At 33.8% G+C, this 18957-nt stretch overlaps 3 protein-coding genes across 52 annotated transcripts in view; 1 reads left to right on the top strand and 2 right to left on the bottom strand.

The window, feature by feature from the left end:
- Nucleotides 1–15340, bottom strand: part of LOC111426813 (Down syndrome cell adhesion molecule 1) — a 51958-nt gene extending 36618 nt beyond the window's left edge. For 22 of the 50 annotated variants that reach the window (XM_071194171.1, XM_071194170.1, XM_071194168.1 and 19 more), the window contains exons 1-4: nucleotides 15204–15340; nucleotides 11556–12003; nucleotides 5865–6035; nucleotides 4195–4344 (exon numbers count right to left, since the gene is read on the bottom strand). In XM_071194171.1, the coding sequence (XP_071050272.1) occupies nucleotides 4195–4344; nucleotides 5865–6035; nucleotides 11556–11934 (700 nt within the window). In that variant the 5' untranslated portion in view covers nucleotides 11935–12003; nucleotides 15204–15340. Of the gene's footprint in view, nucleotides 1–814; nucleotides 942–1221; nucleotides 1346–1979; nucleotides 2101–4194; nucleotides 4345–4822; nucleotides 4988–5591; nucleotides 5757–5864; nucleotides 6036–6128; nucleotides 6291–6994; nucleotides 7160–7189; nucleotides 7352–8379; nucleotides 8542–11555; nucleotides 12004–15203 lie in introns of all 50 variants that reach the window. The other 28 variants (XM_071194183.1, XM_071194186.1, XM_071194172.1 and 25 more) reach the window with 19 other exon arrangements.
- A 151-nt stretch (nucleotides 15341–15491) lies between these two features.
- LOC111426817 (splicing factor 3b subunit 6) lies at nucleotides 15492–16232 on the top strand. The gene is made up of 2 exons (XM_023061590.2): nucleotides 15492–15712; nucleotides 15792–16232. Exons 1-2 carry the CDS (start codon nucleotides 15683–15685, stop codon nucleotides 16143–16145), a joined length of 384 nt encoding a protein of 127 aa, XP_022917358.1. The 5' UTR covers nucleotides 15492–15682; the 3' UTR covers nucleotides 16146–16232.
- Nucleotides 16233–17640: 1408 nt separating this feature from the next.
- On the bottom strand, nucleotides 17641–18925 carry LOC111426877 (Stem-loop binding protein). The gene is made up of 4 exons (XM_023061718.2): nucleotides 18665–18925; nucleotides 18176–18612; nucleotides 18021–18125; nucleotides 17641–17961 (listed from the first exon to the last, which is right to left on the bottom strand). The coding sequence occupies exons 1-4, from the start codon at nucleotides 18725–18727 to the stop codon at nucleotides 17772–17774; spliced, it is 795 nt and encodes a 264-aa protein (XP_022917486.1). The 5' UTR covers nucleotides 18728–18925; the 3' UTR covers nucleotides 17641–17771.
- Nucleotides 18926–18957: the final 32 nt, after the last annotated feature.

Genomic DNA, 18957 nt, shown 5'->3' with positions numbered 1-18957 from the left:
ATATTAAAACAGCGCTAAAGTTTATGTGCTGTTAATAATTGAGCTACAATATTTGTATTGTCAGCTTAATCATATTTTTACAAACAGCACCAAGATATCCTGACCAGAGTAAATGAAAGTTATCAACAGATTTCGTCAGCAAACTGTATAGTCTCAACGACAGTTATTGCTGTTATCAGAAAATTTTTCCCTATTGATCTTAAGGAAGGGAGGCAAAGATGAACAAACAATACAAGTTGAAGCGAAGTAAATCTCTAAAGAAATATTTTGCAGCATAATAGTTCCGGATGATAAGACGAAAGGTTATGAAAAACCAATTATGATTTCTAGTTCCTAGCAAAAATTGCAAAAGCCCTAAGTTTTGTATATTTTATGAGAGATCTATCAATATAGCTATTCGCCAAAGTCTAGGGATATTCGGAGAAATTCGTTTCTACAAAAAGTATTCATTTCAAGTAGTTGTTTTCACCTTCTGATGAGTATTATAAATAGAATATGTAACCTTTTCTCAACACCTATATAATCCTACCCAATTCATATCGATAATTTAAACATTTACATATATACCTGAATGTAGGTACGGGATACGATTGCATTGGACACAATAGAGTGGCGGTATAGTTCCGTTTTACGTCCACGTCTTTTGTGCGAATTTTATCGCCAGAAGTCAGCCTCGGAACGACGCTATTCACCGGCTCTGTTTTTAGAGAATAAAAAGGATGCTTTAATTAGATAACCAATACCGTTTTGTTGCCAGTTGTTTTGATTTAGGGTACACTTCCTCACGCTCGGAGGCTTAAAAATAATTAATTACCTGTGTTTAGGCGCTGGAAAAGCTTGGCCGGGACAAATTAAAGTCAAACTGGTGTTCCTTTTACCATCGATAGTTTGAATTTTTGATGTTCCCGTACTAAACCTAGGAGCCACACTACCGACCGGTTCTAATTTAATAAAAGACCAATTGAGATGGATATAATTATAACATTGAGTACCCTCTGCTTCTTGAACAAGGACTTTTCAAGTGGTTTTAATGAATAATAGAATCAATTACCTATATTTAGGCACGGGGAATGCTTGAGCGGGGCATATTAAAGTTATTTGTTGAGTGCCCTCTCCAGATATTGTTCTGGATTGATCGCCTGAGGTTAGACGCGGGATTACACTCCCAATTGGTTCTACACAATCGTTAATATTATTTATTGGCTAAAATTGAATCAATACCTGAATGTCGGCACTGGATATGATTGCATCGGACAAAGAAGGGTTGCTGTTTGATTCAATTTGACATCTTTCGTTCTAATTTTATCCCCTGATGTTAATCTTGGTGCCACACTATTAACCGGTTCTAAAATTTTAATAATCATAATCTAAAACTGTAGTTTTCCTTTATGTTGGAATTGCGTACTCTTACTTATCATCATGATTTATTTAAGTGAAATAATGAAAGTACCTGTATATAGGTGCTGGAAATGCTTGCACGGGACAAAGTATCGCCGAACTGGTACCTTTCAATACATTATCCAAAGGTGGTAATTTAGCAATGTTAGGTCTAACTTTTCCCATGGGTTCTGAAAATTAAACAGCCTTTCTAACATTTATTTGTACCTGTATAAAGGAACAGGGAACCCTTGCGCTGGACATAGAAGTGTAACACTTTCTGTCACTTTGGAAGTGAACCCTCTAGAATTGTCAATCGTAGGAAACTTTGGCAGCGTACTTCCAATAGGTTCTAATATCCAAAATATGAGCAATAAATTAAAATTGATCGAATTTGAATTGAAAGGTACCCTTGATAAATGAGCAAGAAACTAACCTATAGATTGGAACAGGAAACGCTTGAGCAGGACAAAGCAATGTCAGGGAACCCCCACTATCGCCTTTGTATGTTTTTGAGATTTCCAAAGAGGAAAATTTTGGTAAAACGCTACCAACTGGTTCTGAATTTTGAAAGGAAACGTGTAAAAATCGAAATAAAATACCTTTTTATAGGTAGAGGGTACCCTTGAGCTGAACAGAGAAGATTTACCGATGAATTTCTCTGGAATATGTACTCTTTACGAGTTTCCAATGGAAATTTAGGCTTTACAGTTCCTATCGGTTCTGAAAGATAATATTACAATGTTTATTTTTGTAATTTTTTAAACAAATACTGGGATCACATGTAATTGAAATTAATAGATTTTGTGTTCAACTTAATTAAATTAAATCTTAAAAATTAAATTAATAATTTCCTCTTCTTAAACGCTTTCTCCACTTACCTTGGCCATCTCTCGACGAATAACCGTGTAATTTAAGAGGGCCAGGGTACCCATTATGGCTCAAAACTAAATGCTTTGATAACGAGTTATACCTACCCATAAATTGTTAACCGATTACAGCTACAACGCCACGAAAACCATTAGGAAATAAATCTACTCATTCAATGATTGTTACAAACGACTGAATAGGGTCGTTATAATAAACTAAGTAAACGCGGTAAATTTTGAAAATTTTGACGTGCCCGCTCATGAAGCAAGGGTACCCTATCCCAACATTCAGGCATTTCTGGGCTTTATTATGAGTACTATACAAAAAATATTTTATGAAGTTGTAATTACAAAAGTTACGATAAATTTGATATTTGTAGGGTACTCATAATAAATCTTATTATAACTTAATTATATTTAAATAAAATCACAAATTAATTAAATAAATAAATTTGAAAACATTATTATATTAAAATTTGTGATATTATTTAATGTAGAAACAATGTTTATAGATAAAATTGAATTAAATTATTAAAACAAAAACATTGTTTTTACATTTTAAACATAGCAACTTTTCATAATACATTCTTTGTAAATAATATAAATAATTTTGTTATGAATGTATTGTGAAAATAGAACTCCACATCGAATAATACACTTTTAAAACTAAATTAATAAACATATTTAGCACCCGTATGTTTGTGAAGAAGTGTTATGATTCATGAAAGCTGTGTTACTCATAGTGATCTCGTTCAGAAAAATGACTAAACCCCGTGTTGAATAAAGCGGCTTAATTACGAAGACCGTTATCGTTTAAAATTAAATAACCAGACGATTAATTGCGTCCGTCCCTTAATTACCGCAATAATAACATCCTTATCCGCAAAGATATTCATCTAACCTCCCACGCGACATCTTTACTTATTGTACACATCTTTACTGTTAAAACTAATCCAAGCACTGATATCTTTATCCGCAATGAAATAATTTGAGGAAATTGTCGGCAATTTTCATATTTAAATAAATTGCCGGAATCCGTTCTAAGCTAACAGATAAGAAGGGCAGTGATTGAGAGTTATTCTTTTCTTAGTTTTGTTATCATTATTCAAGGTTTCTCTTGAATGTATTTTTACGTTCAGATTAAATGAAACGAGTTTGACGGTTTTTACATGTACAACAAAGTCGTCTCCGTGCGTGTCCTCGACAATCCTCCTGAGGCTTATTCATAATTAACATCCGGCCAAGCGTGCGATATTCATGAACCACGAGAACGTGCACTACATTTTCGCACAAAGAATCGGGCCGATCGATTGAGAACCGGACGGCAACGGTGGCGGTGGTAGCAGTAGCTTTACTCGAACCGCCTCTCTACATACGGTCCTGTCGTTAAATGGGACGTAGTCCTGCTAATTTGCGCCGATGTGCTCCACAGGAAACGGCCTGAAAACGGCCTTTCATGTATAATGTTACACCCACCAACGACACCAACGTTTAACGAGACGTAAAATATACTCGACGTTGAACATTGACGAGATTAATATAAAAATAAATACTAAATCAGTGTAACCCATTTAATATTCTAATCATTATTCCTATATTTAGTACTGTCATAAATCGAGAGGAGGATTCACGCTCGGAAACGACAAAACGTAACGTTAAATGGTCGTTATTATTCCAATCAGATAGCCATCCTTTGCCCACGACTCGCGGAAACGTAACAGTGTCAACGACTGCGTATCCCGCTTTTTAAGTACACGTCCACGGATACGCTGATTTTAACGAATGCTAATTATTCTGAACAATCTTCAACGCAAACTGCTTTTAGCACGATTAAATTAAAGATTAACTCCGCCAGACTTTGTTTAAACCTTAAAAAAAAACGCATATTATTCGATGTGGTTCGTTATTTTATCGATTACGTAATAAACAACAGCTTAAAATCGCTCACCAGTGATGACCAATCGTCCTTTCGTCGCGCTCAATCTTGTTTCACCAGTCAAACGATGTTTCGTGCGGCATTGGTAAGATTTGTATCCGTCTTCTGGTCCAACGTCCTTGATATGTAATTCACCAGATGGAAGTACCAAATATTTACTATCTGTTTATGAGATTAAAAACAATAATCAATCGTTGAGAAATATGTGTATGCTCTAGTTTTATGCTCAAATCTATTTAATATGAAGAAATCTATTTTTGCAATCATTTTTCTTAAATTAAATTCCTTCATATATTTAAACATCAATTTCAATTTTGTCAATAACAAAGAATTACTTTACTTAAAATGGAATTTGATGCGATCTACTTAAAAGCATTTAAGCCTACAAGGTCAAGGCGAGGACGGTTAAAAATAGGATGGTGAAGAATGGGATATAGGAGAGAGCTGGGACATGTTCTAAAGAGAGCTCCAGATATCGCCCGAGTATATAATGGAACCCCATTTCAACCGTATAGAAGATTGCGTTCAACGGTTTGGAGGTTCGAACGTCGTCGCAACGACGACAACACAAACAAGAAACGAGTCCGCGAAGAACGAAAATAGACGGCGAATCGAGAAGAAAACACCGAGGACTACGAACCCAAAGTGGAAGATTGCAGCGTGATCTCGCGTTTTTCATCCTGGACCCAGGAGATCACGCTCACGTAATCACTGACGAAGCTCGGAATGTGGCACTTGAAGATTGCCGTGTTTCCTTTGAGCACGCTCTCGTCCATCACGTTCGCGGTGTAAGATTGTGAAACGACTGCAAAGAAAAGAAAATAAAATAGAAAATTTCCGCAAGTGAAACTTGAATGATGTAGAAAGTGTTTAATTTTTTTAATAATTTACGAGTTCAGGATGATAAAATTTAAAAAAAGTGTAACTTTTCAGGAAATGCCATAGATACTACTTATACACTTGCATATCTAATACAATAAAGAATTTAGCCTAGTTGTATTCTAATCCAATTGAAACGAAATTCCAAACCAGTATTACATTCAAACGCGAAATCCATTTTACATGCTCGTTATGACCCCACCACGTTGATATTTATAGACATAGACACCATCGTAAAATTCCTGTTGATACGCCCCAGTATGTCAGCAAAAATGCATGAATGATTGTACTGTTCTCGATAGATACGAAAGAAAATCCCTGACTGTGTCTAGTGTTTGCGTGGGAATCTGTCGATAAATGAATTAAATTGTTACTCAAGGACTTTCTTAATTTAGAAGGATTAATTCCGATTTGTTTTGGAATTAAACTTCATCGCTGGGAATTGTTGATTTTCATGGAAAAATGTTGGGAGTATTAATTAAAGGAATTTGTATTTAAAGGAAATTTTTAAAATAATTATTCGATCGTACCAAATATATCAGTAGGGGGTAGATATTTTTTATTTTTAGTATCTTCCCAAGAAATAACATCAACGTGATCTGAAACGAATGAGGGTACGTTGCACTTGAAAACGGCCGTATTTCCTTTGATCACAAAGACATCGTAAACTTGGGCTTCGTAATATTGATTGACAACTGAAAGAAAAAGAACAGAGAGAATATTGGTAAAATAAAGGACTAGTAGAGCTTTGGATCATTACAAAAAGGAAAATTATGGTTCTCTTTAATTGCGGATATCTTTACCCTCGTTCGAAATATCTTTATGGTGTTTGAACGTTTTTCCATCGTCCGTAATCCAAGCTTCGATTTCGACAAAATCGGACACAAAACTAGGTACTAAACACTTTAGAATCGCCGTATTTCCACGCAAGACAAACTCGTCGATGACCCGGGCTTGATAAAATTGTTGGACAACTGCAAGGAACAGTTTGGATAAATAAATAAAAATAACAATAAGGAAATTGTGCAAGTGTTTCAGGGATCCGAAAGTTTTTAAGGTAAAGTTACCGAAGTTATCTCCGGGAAGAAACGTATTTCCTTTGGAGTCCTGCCAGTTTTCCACAACTACAAAGTCTGAAACGAATGATGGCACCTCACATTTCATCACCGCCGAATTTCCTCTTATGACATATTCGTTATCTGCTTCCACTTCGTACGATTGAGCAACAACTAATAATAAAATTAAATATTCAATTGCCTTTAAAATCTTCCATTAAAATTTGCTAAAAAATACTGTTGATCATCATGAAAGGATTTGGTGCTCGTGAAAAGAGCAAAACAGGACGTACTTGAGATTCAATACATCGTTAGTATTAAGGACTATTATTCAATTAATTCTATACGCATAAAGCTTTAATAGCGTTTCAATGAAACTTTAATGCACTGAGCATAATGTAACTCTATGTTCTGCAGTACAAATATATATAGACAATTTTTTACAAAACTTGTTTACTTAAAATTAAACATATTCATCGACATTCAACGACAATATGATTATATTGTCATTTGAGTTACAATTAATGTGATAGAATTAGTTCAATGTGGAATTATTCACCTTCAACAACCTTTTGTAACCTTCCACCATGAAACAATTTGAAACCAGAATCGAGTAATTCCATATTAGAACAACAATGAGGCCCCCTTTGAATAATTCAACGACATCCAGAAATGGATGAAAGCCATTCAGAAGCCGAAAGACAACATCCAAAACTGTCTATCTAAGAAATTCCAAGTAAAAACGAAGAGTTCTAATAAAATTGGAAATCTGGAGCATGTAAATCTGGTGATGTGTGTGATTTCGGAAATAAGAGGAATGAGAGATGCCAAGGACCGAGTTTCTAGGCTCTGGTTCTTAAAATACCGAAATCCCGTACCGAACAGCTCCGGTTGATACTTGTACTGTTTTCCGTCGTCGGCGATCCAAACGTCGACGAATATAAAATCCGCCACAAAACTCGGTATCTTGCACTTGAGGACGGCCGAGTTTCCGCGTATTACATACTCGTTCTCGGCCTCGGTCATGTAGAACTGCGAAACAACTGTCAAGAAAAAACCAGAACATCAATTACCGAAATCGTCGGACACTCTTAGTTCGTGACCCCGTTCGTCAATCCAAGCTTCTACATGCACGAAATCGGCCACGAACGATGGGATGCTGCACTTTAACACTGCTGTATTGCCCCTAATCACGTACTCGGTTAATATCTCCGCCTTGTAAAATTGATTAACCACTATAATATACGAAATTAAAAAATAATTAGCGTTTTCAAGACGATATCAGGAACTTTCATAGAGCACATTTCTTATTTATGAGGTTAAAACATTATTTATTAATGAAAGTTAACCGTGTTTAATAAATGGTAGTAGTGCGTGATGATATTTATTGATTAATCTTGTGTTTTTAACGTGGGCAAGCACAAACTAACAAGGTCCCTCCTATAAATTGTAGTGTTACACGCAGTGGTTCCCCTCACCCTATTTTAGCCTGAGTCGTAAAAATACGTTGGGATCATTTCAGCTATGACTGAATGACACAGAAGCAAAAGTTGGGGAAGTTAAAATAACATATGGTGTGCAAATGCTAAAAATTTAAAAACACTTATAAGTTTCAAAAATAAATCTTCTCGAAAAGGACATATTATAAAGTTGGATTTATCAAGGACGGGAAACAATTTCAGTGATCCTAACAAATTACCAAATTCATTTGAGTAAGAGTACTCTTTCTTGTCGCTTCCCACCCAAGCTTCGACCCGTACAAAATCGGCAACGAACGACGGGATATTACACTTCAGCACCGCGGTATTTCCCCTGATCACGTACTCAGACACCACTTCGGCTTCGTAGTATTGATTTACGACTGAGAAATGGAATTGAGAAATCAAAAAAAAATACACCACCAGAAAGAGATTATATCAAAAATAATATCTGGTTGCAGACAGGATGTGCGGTCGAGCGATATCTGAACTTTTCTATAATAAAAAAGAGAGGAAATCCCGGGCGGAGGACGAACCGAACACCGATCATCCGTGGAAACGAATTTTTTACCAATTTTTTCGTCGTCCCTATCGAACGTGTTTCCTTCGCTATCCTGCCAAGAAGCAACCTGGACGAAATCGGCCACGAACGAAGGAATAGAACACTTCAGCACGGCAGAATTTCCACGAATGACGTATTCATTGTTCACCTCCGTCTGGTAGAATTGCTGGACAACTGTGAAGAGAAAAGTGTCTAGTGCATATTCAGCGCTTGTTTTCTATACCATTTGGCGCGTCCGGGTAGAAATCGTCTCCGCTATCGGTATGCCACGAAATCACAGAAACGAAATCGGCTACAAACGATGGTACTTGACATTTTAGTATAGCTGCATTTCCTCGAATTACATACTCTTTATTCACATCTGTATCGTAATACTGAGCTACCACTGTAAAGTTTATTATTAAACATAAAAATTACACATTAAAATTATATGATTATACACACAAATAAAAAATATCAACATATTAATTAAATCATAATTTTGTCTTATAATGTAAAATCCAGACGTATAATCCGAATAGGCAACGGTTTGCTTACCAAGCTACTACCCTGACAGAGTTATAACAACTTCCGGCATGTTAAACCAATAAACCAGCTTGGATCAGAAATTCCGCGCCCAAAAATAGACTATCTCTATAAGGTAATTCCAAACAAATACAGGAGGCTTCACAGATTACGCCTTTTTTTAAGAAATAATAAAAGTTTTTATATAGGGTGATTCAATTATATTATTATTAAAATAAATTGCAAAACTATACAATTTAAGTGAGTCTGAATAACTGAACTTCTCTGTATAATTTTTATGATAGTTTACAAGTTTATAAACTCAGTTTTCCATTGTGATTTTTTGCAAAACTACAAAATTAGAAATGATAATATGTAGAAAATTGGAAATTAACAAACTTTGTAAGATTTATGTTAACTTCTTTAACCTCGAAGTGAATTAACATGAACACTTTCATTTTCCTATAATTTTAAACTCGAACAAATTCAGAAAGAAGATATTTCCTTATCCATTACGTTAACTATTACTACATCACTGTTCCAATAATCGTTTCTAGTTTAGAAACTCGTCATTTGATTAACTCATAACAAATTGTGAAAATTTTAAATTGGGTGACATCTAACAATATTACTTGGGTTATGCGACCCTAATAACCAAATCATAATTACGGTGACCATAATTTTTCGCCGAAAATACAGGACATTGTTTTCAGCATCCCCCTATTCCATGCACACGGAAAAATTGTACGGCTACTCTGCGTGCTAAATTTTTGTATAATTGCATTACTTCGCTTTTAGCACATTCTGCGGGAATTTAATTAAAATCCCACCTGCTCCTTTTGTCCTGTCAAGTACTCCTTACTTATTTATTTACTTATCTATAGTCTCGATACACGACGACTTTATCAAATCCTTAATTTTCGCACTATCCCCAATGTGCTAATTTTTCGTTGTTTGCTTTGCTTCATCATCACTGAGTAGCGCACATGACCTCAGAGATCCCTACTGCACTTAAAGGTGACTATTGGAGCAACCTCGAAGTCAACACCATCCCATCTTAAAGTAAGAAATTAGGTTATATTCAGGTCAATTAAAATAAACCTCCAACCCAACCTATTCTTGTTAAAGCTTCTTATATAATCCTGTTACCCCTTTACTATTTCTTGTTCGTGTAACCATGTAACTTTGCATGTTTACATTGATCACCGAGTTACTTTTGCTCAGAACATCCGATTTACCATTTGGTTTCTTCACCAAAGGACGATTCAAAAGAAAATTTGCTTCTTCGGGAACATCCAGCTTATTCTTGCTTCATCTATAAACTTAGTATTTTCATAAACTATTTCAAATCGTTTACTTCCACCTTTCAAATTACTGAGACCTCAATGAAACTATTTAGTTCTGACTTTTGCCAAGAAATTGTTAAACCATCGATTTTCACAAAATTAAAATAAATGGATAAGGAAATCTTCTTTTCGTGTTAAATGTAAAACACGACAATCGGTTTAAATCTATGACTAACTCCACATGTGTCGTTGCGAAGTTATTTCGTAGAAAGAAAGTCTCGGTTCTTATAAGTTCTCGCAAAGTTCGTGAATTTCCGAAACTTGCCGAAAACATTTTCGGCCTATCTTACTTTAATATTAAAAATGTGTACTTTTGAGATACATAAAACTTGTAAGTCACAATTTTATAACATACCATCTTGCATTTGTTTTGAATAATCCTATATTATATCGATTTAATATACAAAAATAGAGCGCGTCTAAATATTGATGATGACCTAATTGTTATTGCTATAATCTAAAGATTTATAAATCAAAAAATAAAACATGTTGATACATCGGTTCTGTAAGAAAATTAATCTAACCAGAAAGATAAGTGGTGAACACAAAACGAGAAGCGTTGCTGTGAGTTTCACATTTGTTCCAACACTCATTGGCAGGATACTAACGAAATTTGATATCCGAGAAAAGCTGCCTAGAAACGCGATATGCAACAGTTTTTAAAGGCGGGTTTAAAAAAAACAAGTAAATAAACAAACGCGGAGTGCAGTTGTTGAAAGAATAAACTTTGAATATGTTTATATGTGTATCTATTCTTGGTCATTTAATTGTTATAAATCATTTCTTTTTAATTTAACTAAAAATTACGAAAGGCGCACAACGTATAATGAAACATAATTCAAAGTCATTTGCATAACAAAGAAGAACAAACACCATGCAAAATAGGTTAACCTAAAGCGGTGTGCACCTTTAACAGTACAAAACCACTTCCTACAAATCCGTTCAAGAATATACTCAATAGAAAATAGTGACATAAGATCATATACAATTCAAATACATAAAACTAACTGTAAAATTATCCGTATAGAATATTGAAGAAATCACAGTTTTACGTTTAAAACCGAGAGGTTAACAGTTTTTAAAAATATTCAATCCACGTAGTTACGACGCATTCTCGAACACCCGATTAGTTACGAACGCAGAAAGTACCTCAAAAAGGTTTTGTTTTCAATACGAAACAGTTGCACACGCAAGTAAACAATAGACGTTTCCACTTAACGCCTACTTAGACTCGTTAATGAAGTGCTAATCGAGGACCATGTTTATTATAGTGCCCTGTCACTGATTCAAGTGGTATAAACTGTGAAATTCTAAGAATTTAAATAAATCAAGAAAGAGGATGACGTCTTTATTATGACGTCTTTAATTATTATAAACTGATTGATCTTAATGAATAATTTAAAAATTACTTTTTGTGAAACTCTCATCAACCTTCCGCTTCAATCTTAGCTTTTATCTTTCGTGGCCACTTTCTCTCCAGAAAAAAAAAATCCTTAAGGAAAAACCTCCATATCAAGCAAAAAATTTATAAAAAGGGTCAAGTACCAACCTGCGCGAACGTTAACATCCCTAGAATGAATAGTGCCCACGGTATTCTTAGCGAGACAAGAGTAGACCTGGGCGTGGACTTCTTGGCGATAGTCTTCAGCGCGGAACGGCGGAAAAACGAGATTTCCGTTGGCGAGAATTTGTCTTAAGCCGGGGACATCTCCTACTGCGGTTCCATCGGATCGGACCCAGATGATTTCCGGTGGTGGGTTACCCCTGGCCTTGCACTCAACGACGGATCCCGTGGAATTGGAGAAATCGATGCGGTTCGGCGGTTCCCGTAGGAATATCGGGCCGACGGTGTCGTCGGCCGCGAGCACACCCCAGAAGGGCAACAGCCCTGCCAGGACAAGAGTCAATGATAGCCGAAGTTTACACATCGCTTTTAAGCGGCACTGCACTGCCAAAAAACACTTCACCGTACGCACCACCGATGTAGGTGTTGAACACTGAAAAATATAAAAATAATACAAATTAATTAATAAATTAACAAATTATTATTCAATGAAATGGTGAGAAATGAGAATGAAACTTAAAAATGGAATGTGAGTAATAACTGACTCATTTAAGAAAAATCCACATAAAAATTGTTAAATACATTCCAACAATTAATCAATCCATATCTATCATTCATTCAAATTTATGGTGTGCTAATCAATTCAATAAAAAAAAGCAAAGTATTCCTACATTACTGAGCTGTTATTCAAAAACGATAATACCAACTCAAACTGATTATAAAACCACGTTAATTCCCGGAATATGCATAAATAAATCGATGATGTAAAGAACAGTTTTGCTTCATACACTTTTACAATTTCCCGTTTAATACAAGATTACCTTCAGATATAAAAGCTCGAAAAATAAATTGGACCGTTCAACTTAGAAACTTTCGAACCACGCTCTCGAACCGTTAGATTCGTATCGAGGGAGGATAATTGCTATCACGAATCTCGTTGGACGTTAAGTATTTATAAAGGAAAGGCGGTTCCTTTTGAATAATAAAATACTAAAAGTGGCGCGGTCCCTTTTAATTACATACAATCGCTCAAAACAAACACAACGAAATTCAAACACAAACCAAAACAAACATAACCAAATAGAAAATTTAAATATTTTGATACGGGTGCAACCGACTATGTTATGTTGCGTAGTGAATAAATAGGGCGAGTTTAAATAGTGCAATGTAGCCGGTGTAATGTGGAATCACCGTGAAAACGTGCGGTTCGTTTTACAGAGAAAGCTGTAATTAATTCTTGTAAATATTAGAAAACCGTTAGTTGGTAAATAGTGTTATTTATTATACATGATTAATACGTTAAGTATACGTTAATATTTCTTAACCAACTGTGCACTGAATTTGTTAAAATAATACTTTACAAAAAATAGATTAATTTTTGATGATTAGCTTATTTTAAGTGGTTATAGATGCACAAAATCTTGTGAAAAGCTTTGCTATTGGCTATAATCTTGGTGTCAACGCACTAATGATGAGAATGCAGCATAAGTATGAAAACATCAAAGAATCTTTGTGGTACCATATATTATACCATCTTCTTGTTAATCTAAGAAGAAGATTGTTGCATGTTTTATCAAATACTCTCATTTGTTAACAGTTCGATTATTTCGTCGGATAAATTTAACAAGAGGTGATAAAAGTTGTTCTGAGACAAATAAGACTTAGCCAAAACAGAATTAAAACTTTTGCAAAATATCAGCAGTGTTACGCAGATTATGTTTTGAGAGCAATCAACATATTTCCAGAAAGAAGAGAATCAGTTGAAAATGACCCATACAATCAATTTGACTAAAAAGACTTTCGCAGAATCAAACGGACATTAAAAAAGAAAACCAAAAAATGGGCATTATTTTCTGAAATATTTATTGGTGACGAGTAATTATTGTTCAAATAGCAGACCATGAAATAGCCGAAAAAATCGAGATTGATAAAATTAGACAGATGCTGAATCGACACTTTTATCATGGAGCTCATTAAAGACTTTGAAAAACGTTCAAAACAATGCGGTTTGTCACATTGTAATTTCAATAAAAGTTTTTTGGCATTCTTGTTACTCTTTCCCATCCTGATATAGAAAACCTCAAGACACGGCTTTTTTAAACACTCGTAAACAATAAAATTGGTGTAACTAAAGGCAATGTGTCTTTAAGATTGGAATTTGAGTGAGACAGTATTGAATTGCCTTCACTTCCATTCATCACCTTCATATTTAATCTTTCTGCAAGCTTTAGGCACCTTATCATATTTGCCACCACAACCTATTGAATATTCTCGTTGTTCGCTCTTTCAGAACATGCTTCATCAATCAAGCAAAGCTTTTCCGAAGAAAATTTTTCAATGACTGTGCGTGTTAGAGTATTTTGATTCCTTATAAATCTTTGAGCACTTTCATAAATACTTTTTTAACAGTATTGTTCATTACTACCAAATGAGGAGGTATGTTGAACTGCGACACATTTTTGTTTTAATAAATTTTGTTAGAAAATGCGGATTCAGTGAATATTCAGCAAATATTCACCCAGCTTCAGAACTGTTTTTATTATTTCATTAAAGTACTACTATTTAAAACAATATTACAAACTTGTTATTTCCAACAAAAAGAAATAATAAATTGAGTTTTGTAGAGGCGGTGCAAACTATAACTATGTTATTATTTCATTAAGTTTCTTCGTAATGGCAAAATACAATTGCTATAAAGAATTATAGTTGGTCCGTTTATTATCTGTACGTTGCAGTCTCTTCAATGCAGTTTAGAGACGATGAAAAAAATAATCAATACTGCCGTCTCCTGAAAAGTAATCCCTAACTTTCACATTTTCAATGGAAATTGAAAGGAAATTGATCAAGTTCGAAAAAACAAAAACCAAAACGAAAAAGAAAGATACCACAATCATTACTTTAATTATAAATATATATATAAACAATATAAGGATTAATTTTATCTCTGAAAAAGATAATGCGCAATCTTTTTACATTTTGTTGAAATCATCAATAATATTTATTTATAACGTTGATTAATACGTCGGAATACTTAAGTTTCTTAAAGTTTTAAACAAACGAGACGTTTTCTCCTTAGCACCAAGTGTAAAGTCTCGAAGGACCTTTTCAAACGAGCAGGTGTTCAGGCAAAGAACAGCTGCAGCATCCCAAAGTCTACGGGAGCGCCGCATAATCTCTCTATACATTTCGTGTGTCCGGATACAAAAAGAATCAGGTATAGCTACAAGAAACTAAGAACCAAATTTAAAGTTAGAATTTCCTAAGAAATTTTCGCATGACTCAAACCGCAAAACTCGACATCGATTAATTACATCACCAACAAGGAGACAAAATGTTCTATGGATAAAGTGATATTAAATGGTGAAAAGATAAAAGGGGGTTGAACCTTCTATAGAGACGGTTTTATTAATTACGATTTTTAAAGCTTCAGTAATACTTAATGAAGTGGGTGTTTTTTAAAATCATTTTTGTTTTTAAGATTGTTTGGTTCTTTTTGTAACTACTAAAGCAGTTGTGATTTAAAAATTAATATTAGAAAGGAATTAATTAATTTATAAGCATAATAAAGTACCGGCGTGGGTGTTGTAGACTGGGATTATGTGATTTTAATGTTAAATTGGGGGAGTTTCTTACCAATAAATTATCCTTGAGGTGTTAACACGACGAATTTCTTTCACCGTTTCACAGAAATTCACGAATTTTTTGGAAAAAACACAGAGACACTCCGCACAATGGACACCCGTACGCCTATGTGAGAAGACAGACAGAATGATTTTTGCTCCTCCTTCCACAGACATTAAGGGAAGGGGACGATCGAAGATTTAACCGTCGGTAGCAAACTTTTTACGCCAATATAATTAATTTAAAAAAAAGACCCCATGTAGTTCATTAAATATATCAGATTTAAGTTTAAGTCAACATTTTAATTGTTAAAAACAATTTTTGAAGCTAACAATTTAGTGATATTTATTTTTATAATGTTGTGTTGACGTTTCCTAGTCGAAAAGCGAAAGTGCTGCCACTTAATTTTTGTTTACTTGTCAATTTCTTTAAAAAGCTAAATTAATTAATATTAGTATTAATATAATAAATCTTAAAAAAATCATTTCAAAATGGCTTTGGCTATGCAAAGAAAAGCAAACGTAAGTATTCTTTATTAATCCAACAATATAATTCAAACTTAATTAAAACATAACCTAACTTTTTTTACTTAATTTTTAGGTGCGTTTACCACCCGAAATCAATCGAATTCTTTACATTCGCAACTTACCCTATAAAATAACAGCTGAAGAAATGTATGATATCTTTGGAAAATACGGCGCGATTCGACAAATTCGAGTTGGGAATACCCCCGATACGAGAGGCACTGCATTTGTTGTTTACGAGGATATTTTCGATGCTAAAAACGCGTGCGATCACTTATCTGGTTTTAACGTTTGTAATAGATACCTGGTTGTATTGTATTATCAAGCCAGTAAAGCTTTTAAGAAAACTGATTTAGAAAAGAAAGCTGAAGAAATTGATAAAATGAAATCAAAGTATGGTATTAACACCGATGAAATGAAACGGAAATAAGTTTATTAAATTAAAATTAAACTAAAATTAAGTTAAAATTAAATTTAATGTAAATAAGTGTTTTATAATAAAAATAAATAACTCCCATTGTTGTTTATTAATAGGTCACATAAATGCCTCCATTCACTATACATACTTAAACTGCTATGACCAATCCTTTGTTGACTACACATGAAAGTTCACACATGTAGTTGATTTTTAGTGCTTTATACCAACAGATGTAATAAAGGTTGTCATCAAAGAAGTGTAAAATTGCATTAGTGTCTGGTGCAATGATCTTAATTGATGAAAAAAGGCAAAATGTATATGGATGAAGAAAACGCATACACATATCAATTTACTAAACTGCATATAAAGTTGTGAACCAATGGATTATGTAAAATACTTGAGATTGGACTGATACATTTCAAGAATTGGCTGGGTGAATTTTCTCGCGAATTTGACCAAAATATGTCAAATAATGTCGGTTGTCGGATTCCGTTATCAGTTTTTTAAAATTAGAGCTCCCTAATTTTTTATGAGCGATTTAATGGAATTACAAATTAAAGAGAAACAGAAATAAGCTCTACGGGGTGAAGGGGGTTCTGTCCAATCGGAACAGATAGTGTGTCCCAGACAGGACGTCGCGCCTCATTTCTTTATGTAGGTAAGATAAAGGCGCGACGTACTGTAAATAAACCGCGTTGAAATCTGCCAGTTCGTTTTCAAAATAACCGCATCCTACTAAACTGTGATTTTCCGCGAAACTATATGGAATAGCAAAAAAATAAAATATGCCCCACATTAAGAACACATCGGTTTATCACCAGTTCAAATTTGAATTTTTTTCGTCAAATAGTTTTGGAGAAAAAAAATCGCAAAAAACTCTCAAAAATCGGGTACTTTTTTTACTTAACTCGCGATAAAAGAAAAACCGCGAATCTGAAAATTTCCAAATTAACATGTGATACGCAGAAATGTTCACTGATTACAATAAACTTTACCGAAATTTTTTCCATTGAGCGGTTACGAAGATATCGATCTCTAAAGTGAGGGGCCTTGACTTTCTGCAGATAGTACATACGAGCAAATCTCTCTCTTCCCACTTCCTTTCCTATTGGTTGTTATCTTGTGATGATGACGTCCAACTCTCATGCCAACGTTTATGTGGTCTTCCTCATCTACCTTTTCAACATGATCTCTCCAGGATCTCGTCCATCTGGCCACATCCTATATCTCGCCAATCCTGTTAACCTTGTAATAATTTTTAAGGTTCTTATTTCTGTGGCTCTCATGACTTATTTAGTTGATGTTTTAGCTGCGTATGTTATACAAGCTTTATAGATCCTTACTCAATTCATGAAATAACATTACTTATTATGGAATGCACCAAAGAAAAATAACCAAGATAAGAGTTTAAACTGTAAATCATATTTCAATACAAAATCTTTTATGGAATATAAAACACTTTGAAAATAAATTTTTTTGATATTGTGTGAGGTAAAAAAATTAACACTAATGTGAAAACGTAATGTATTACTACAAAAAAAATCAAATCTACTATCTAAGAGAAACATATCCTTAAAAATATATTTAAGTAAATTACGAAAATAGTTTAATCAAAAATTCTTTTAATTACAAAAATTACTAATCATTCTCTTCTTTAATGTCAATTTTTTCCTTTTTTATTTCGTCGTCTTCGTCGTCATCTTCATCATCAGATGGATCAAATCTGTGCAATCGCAAACGCCACTGTTTAATTAATCCATCCCAACCTCGTCTTGAATATTTTCTATGTTTATCAGGAGTTTGGGGATCGTTTTGTCCACGTGAATGCCTATTAACATAATTTTACAATTAAAATCAAAAATAAATTTCTCAAAACATTTTTTTTACTTTGGTATTTCTGTTATATATCGTTCATAACCAATAGTGTTTTTTCCATAGTCTATTTGTTTTTGTCGTCGCCTTAAAACTTCAGGATCACTCTCTATTTGACGTCTAAAAAAAATTGTAAATATTTTATGAATAAAATTAAAAAAAGGGATTACTTTGATATAGTAGTATGTTTCTCAACATGAGCCCTTTTAACAGGTGAAACACCAATTTCTGAATCACACTCAGATGCTGTTCTTTTTGAAGACTCATTTTTCCGTTTTAATAAATTTCTCTTTACAGAAATAATCGGTGCTGTTGGACACACCATTTCCTTTTTTATATCATTGCTACTGATAGATGGAGGAGGTGGACATTCTGGTTCATTTGTATTATCTTCAGAGTCAAACGTTAATTTCTTTTCGAAATCTATCCTTTCTTGTTTAATGGGACTGTCGGTGCTTAATAAACTAAATTCTTCTTTTACCAAAGAAGTAAATGACTTATCTTTAGAAAGTCGGCAATTTTCATTATATAATTCTGTATTTGTTTCGGGGTAATCATCAAGGGGCTCTTCTTTTATATGTAATGTATCATCAGCACTTGAAGAATCCTAAAAGCATTGATTAGATAGAGCCTAAATAAAGAAAATATGACATATGTACTTCAAATATATTAGCATCCCTTAAACTTGTATTCACAGAAAAACGCCTGTATTCACTGGTCATGTTAATTACTTATATTACAATACTTTTCCTTATTAGATATACTTTACGAACTATATACTTCGTTAAATATCCTGTAATTATATATTTTTATCGCTTAAACAGTATAAATTCATGATTTATAAACAATAATATAGGTTACGTTTATCACGTTTATCAAAACAGACAATTGTCAATTACCGCGCTAGTAATTAGTACCAACTTATAAATATAAAAACTACTAATGACTACTA

The sequence above is a fragment of the Onthophagus taurus genome, chromosome 2 (genome assembly GCF_036711975.1).
Source record: "Onthophagus taurus isolate NC chromosome 2, IU_Otau_3.0, whole genome shotgun sequence".
In the NCBI taxonomy this organism is placed as follows: Eukaryota; Metazoa; Arthropoda; class Insecta; order Coleoptera; family Scarabaeidae; genus Onthophagus; species Onthophagus taurus.
Note: the sequence above shows the minus strand (reverse complement) of the source record. Positions and strands in the feature narration are given on the sequence as shown.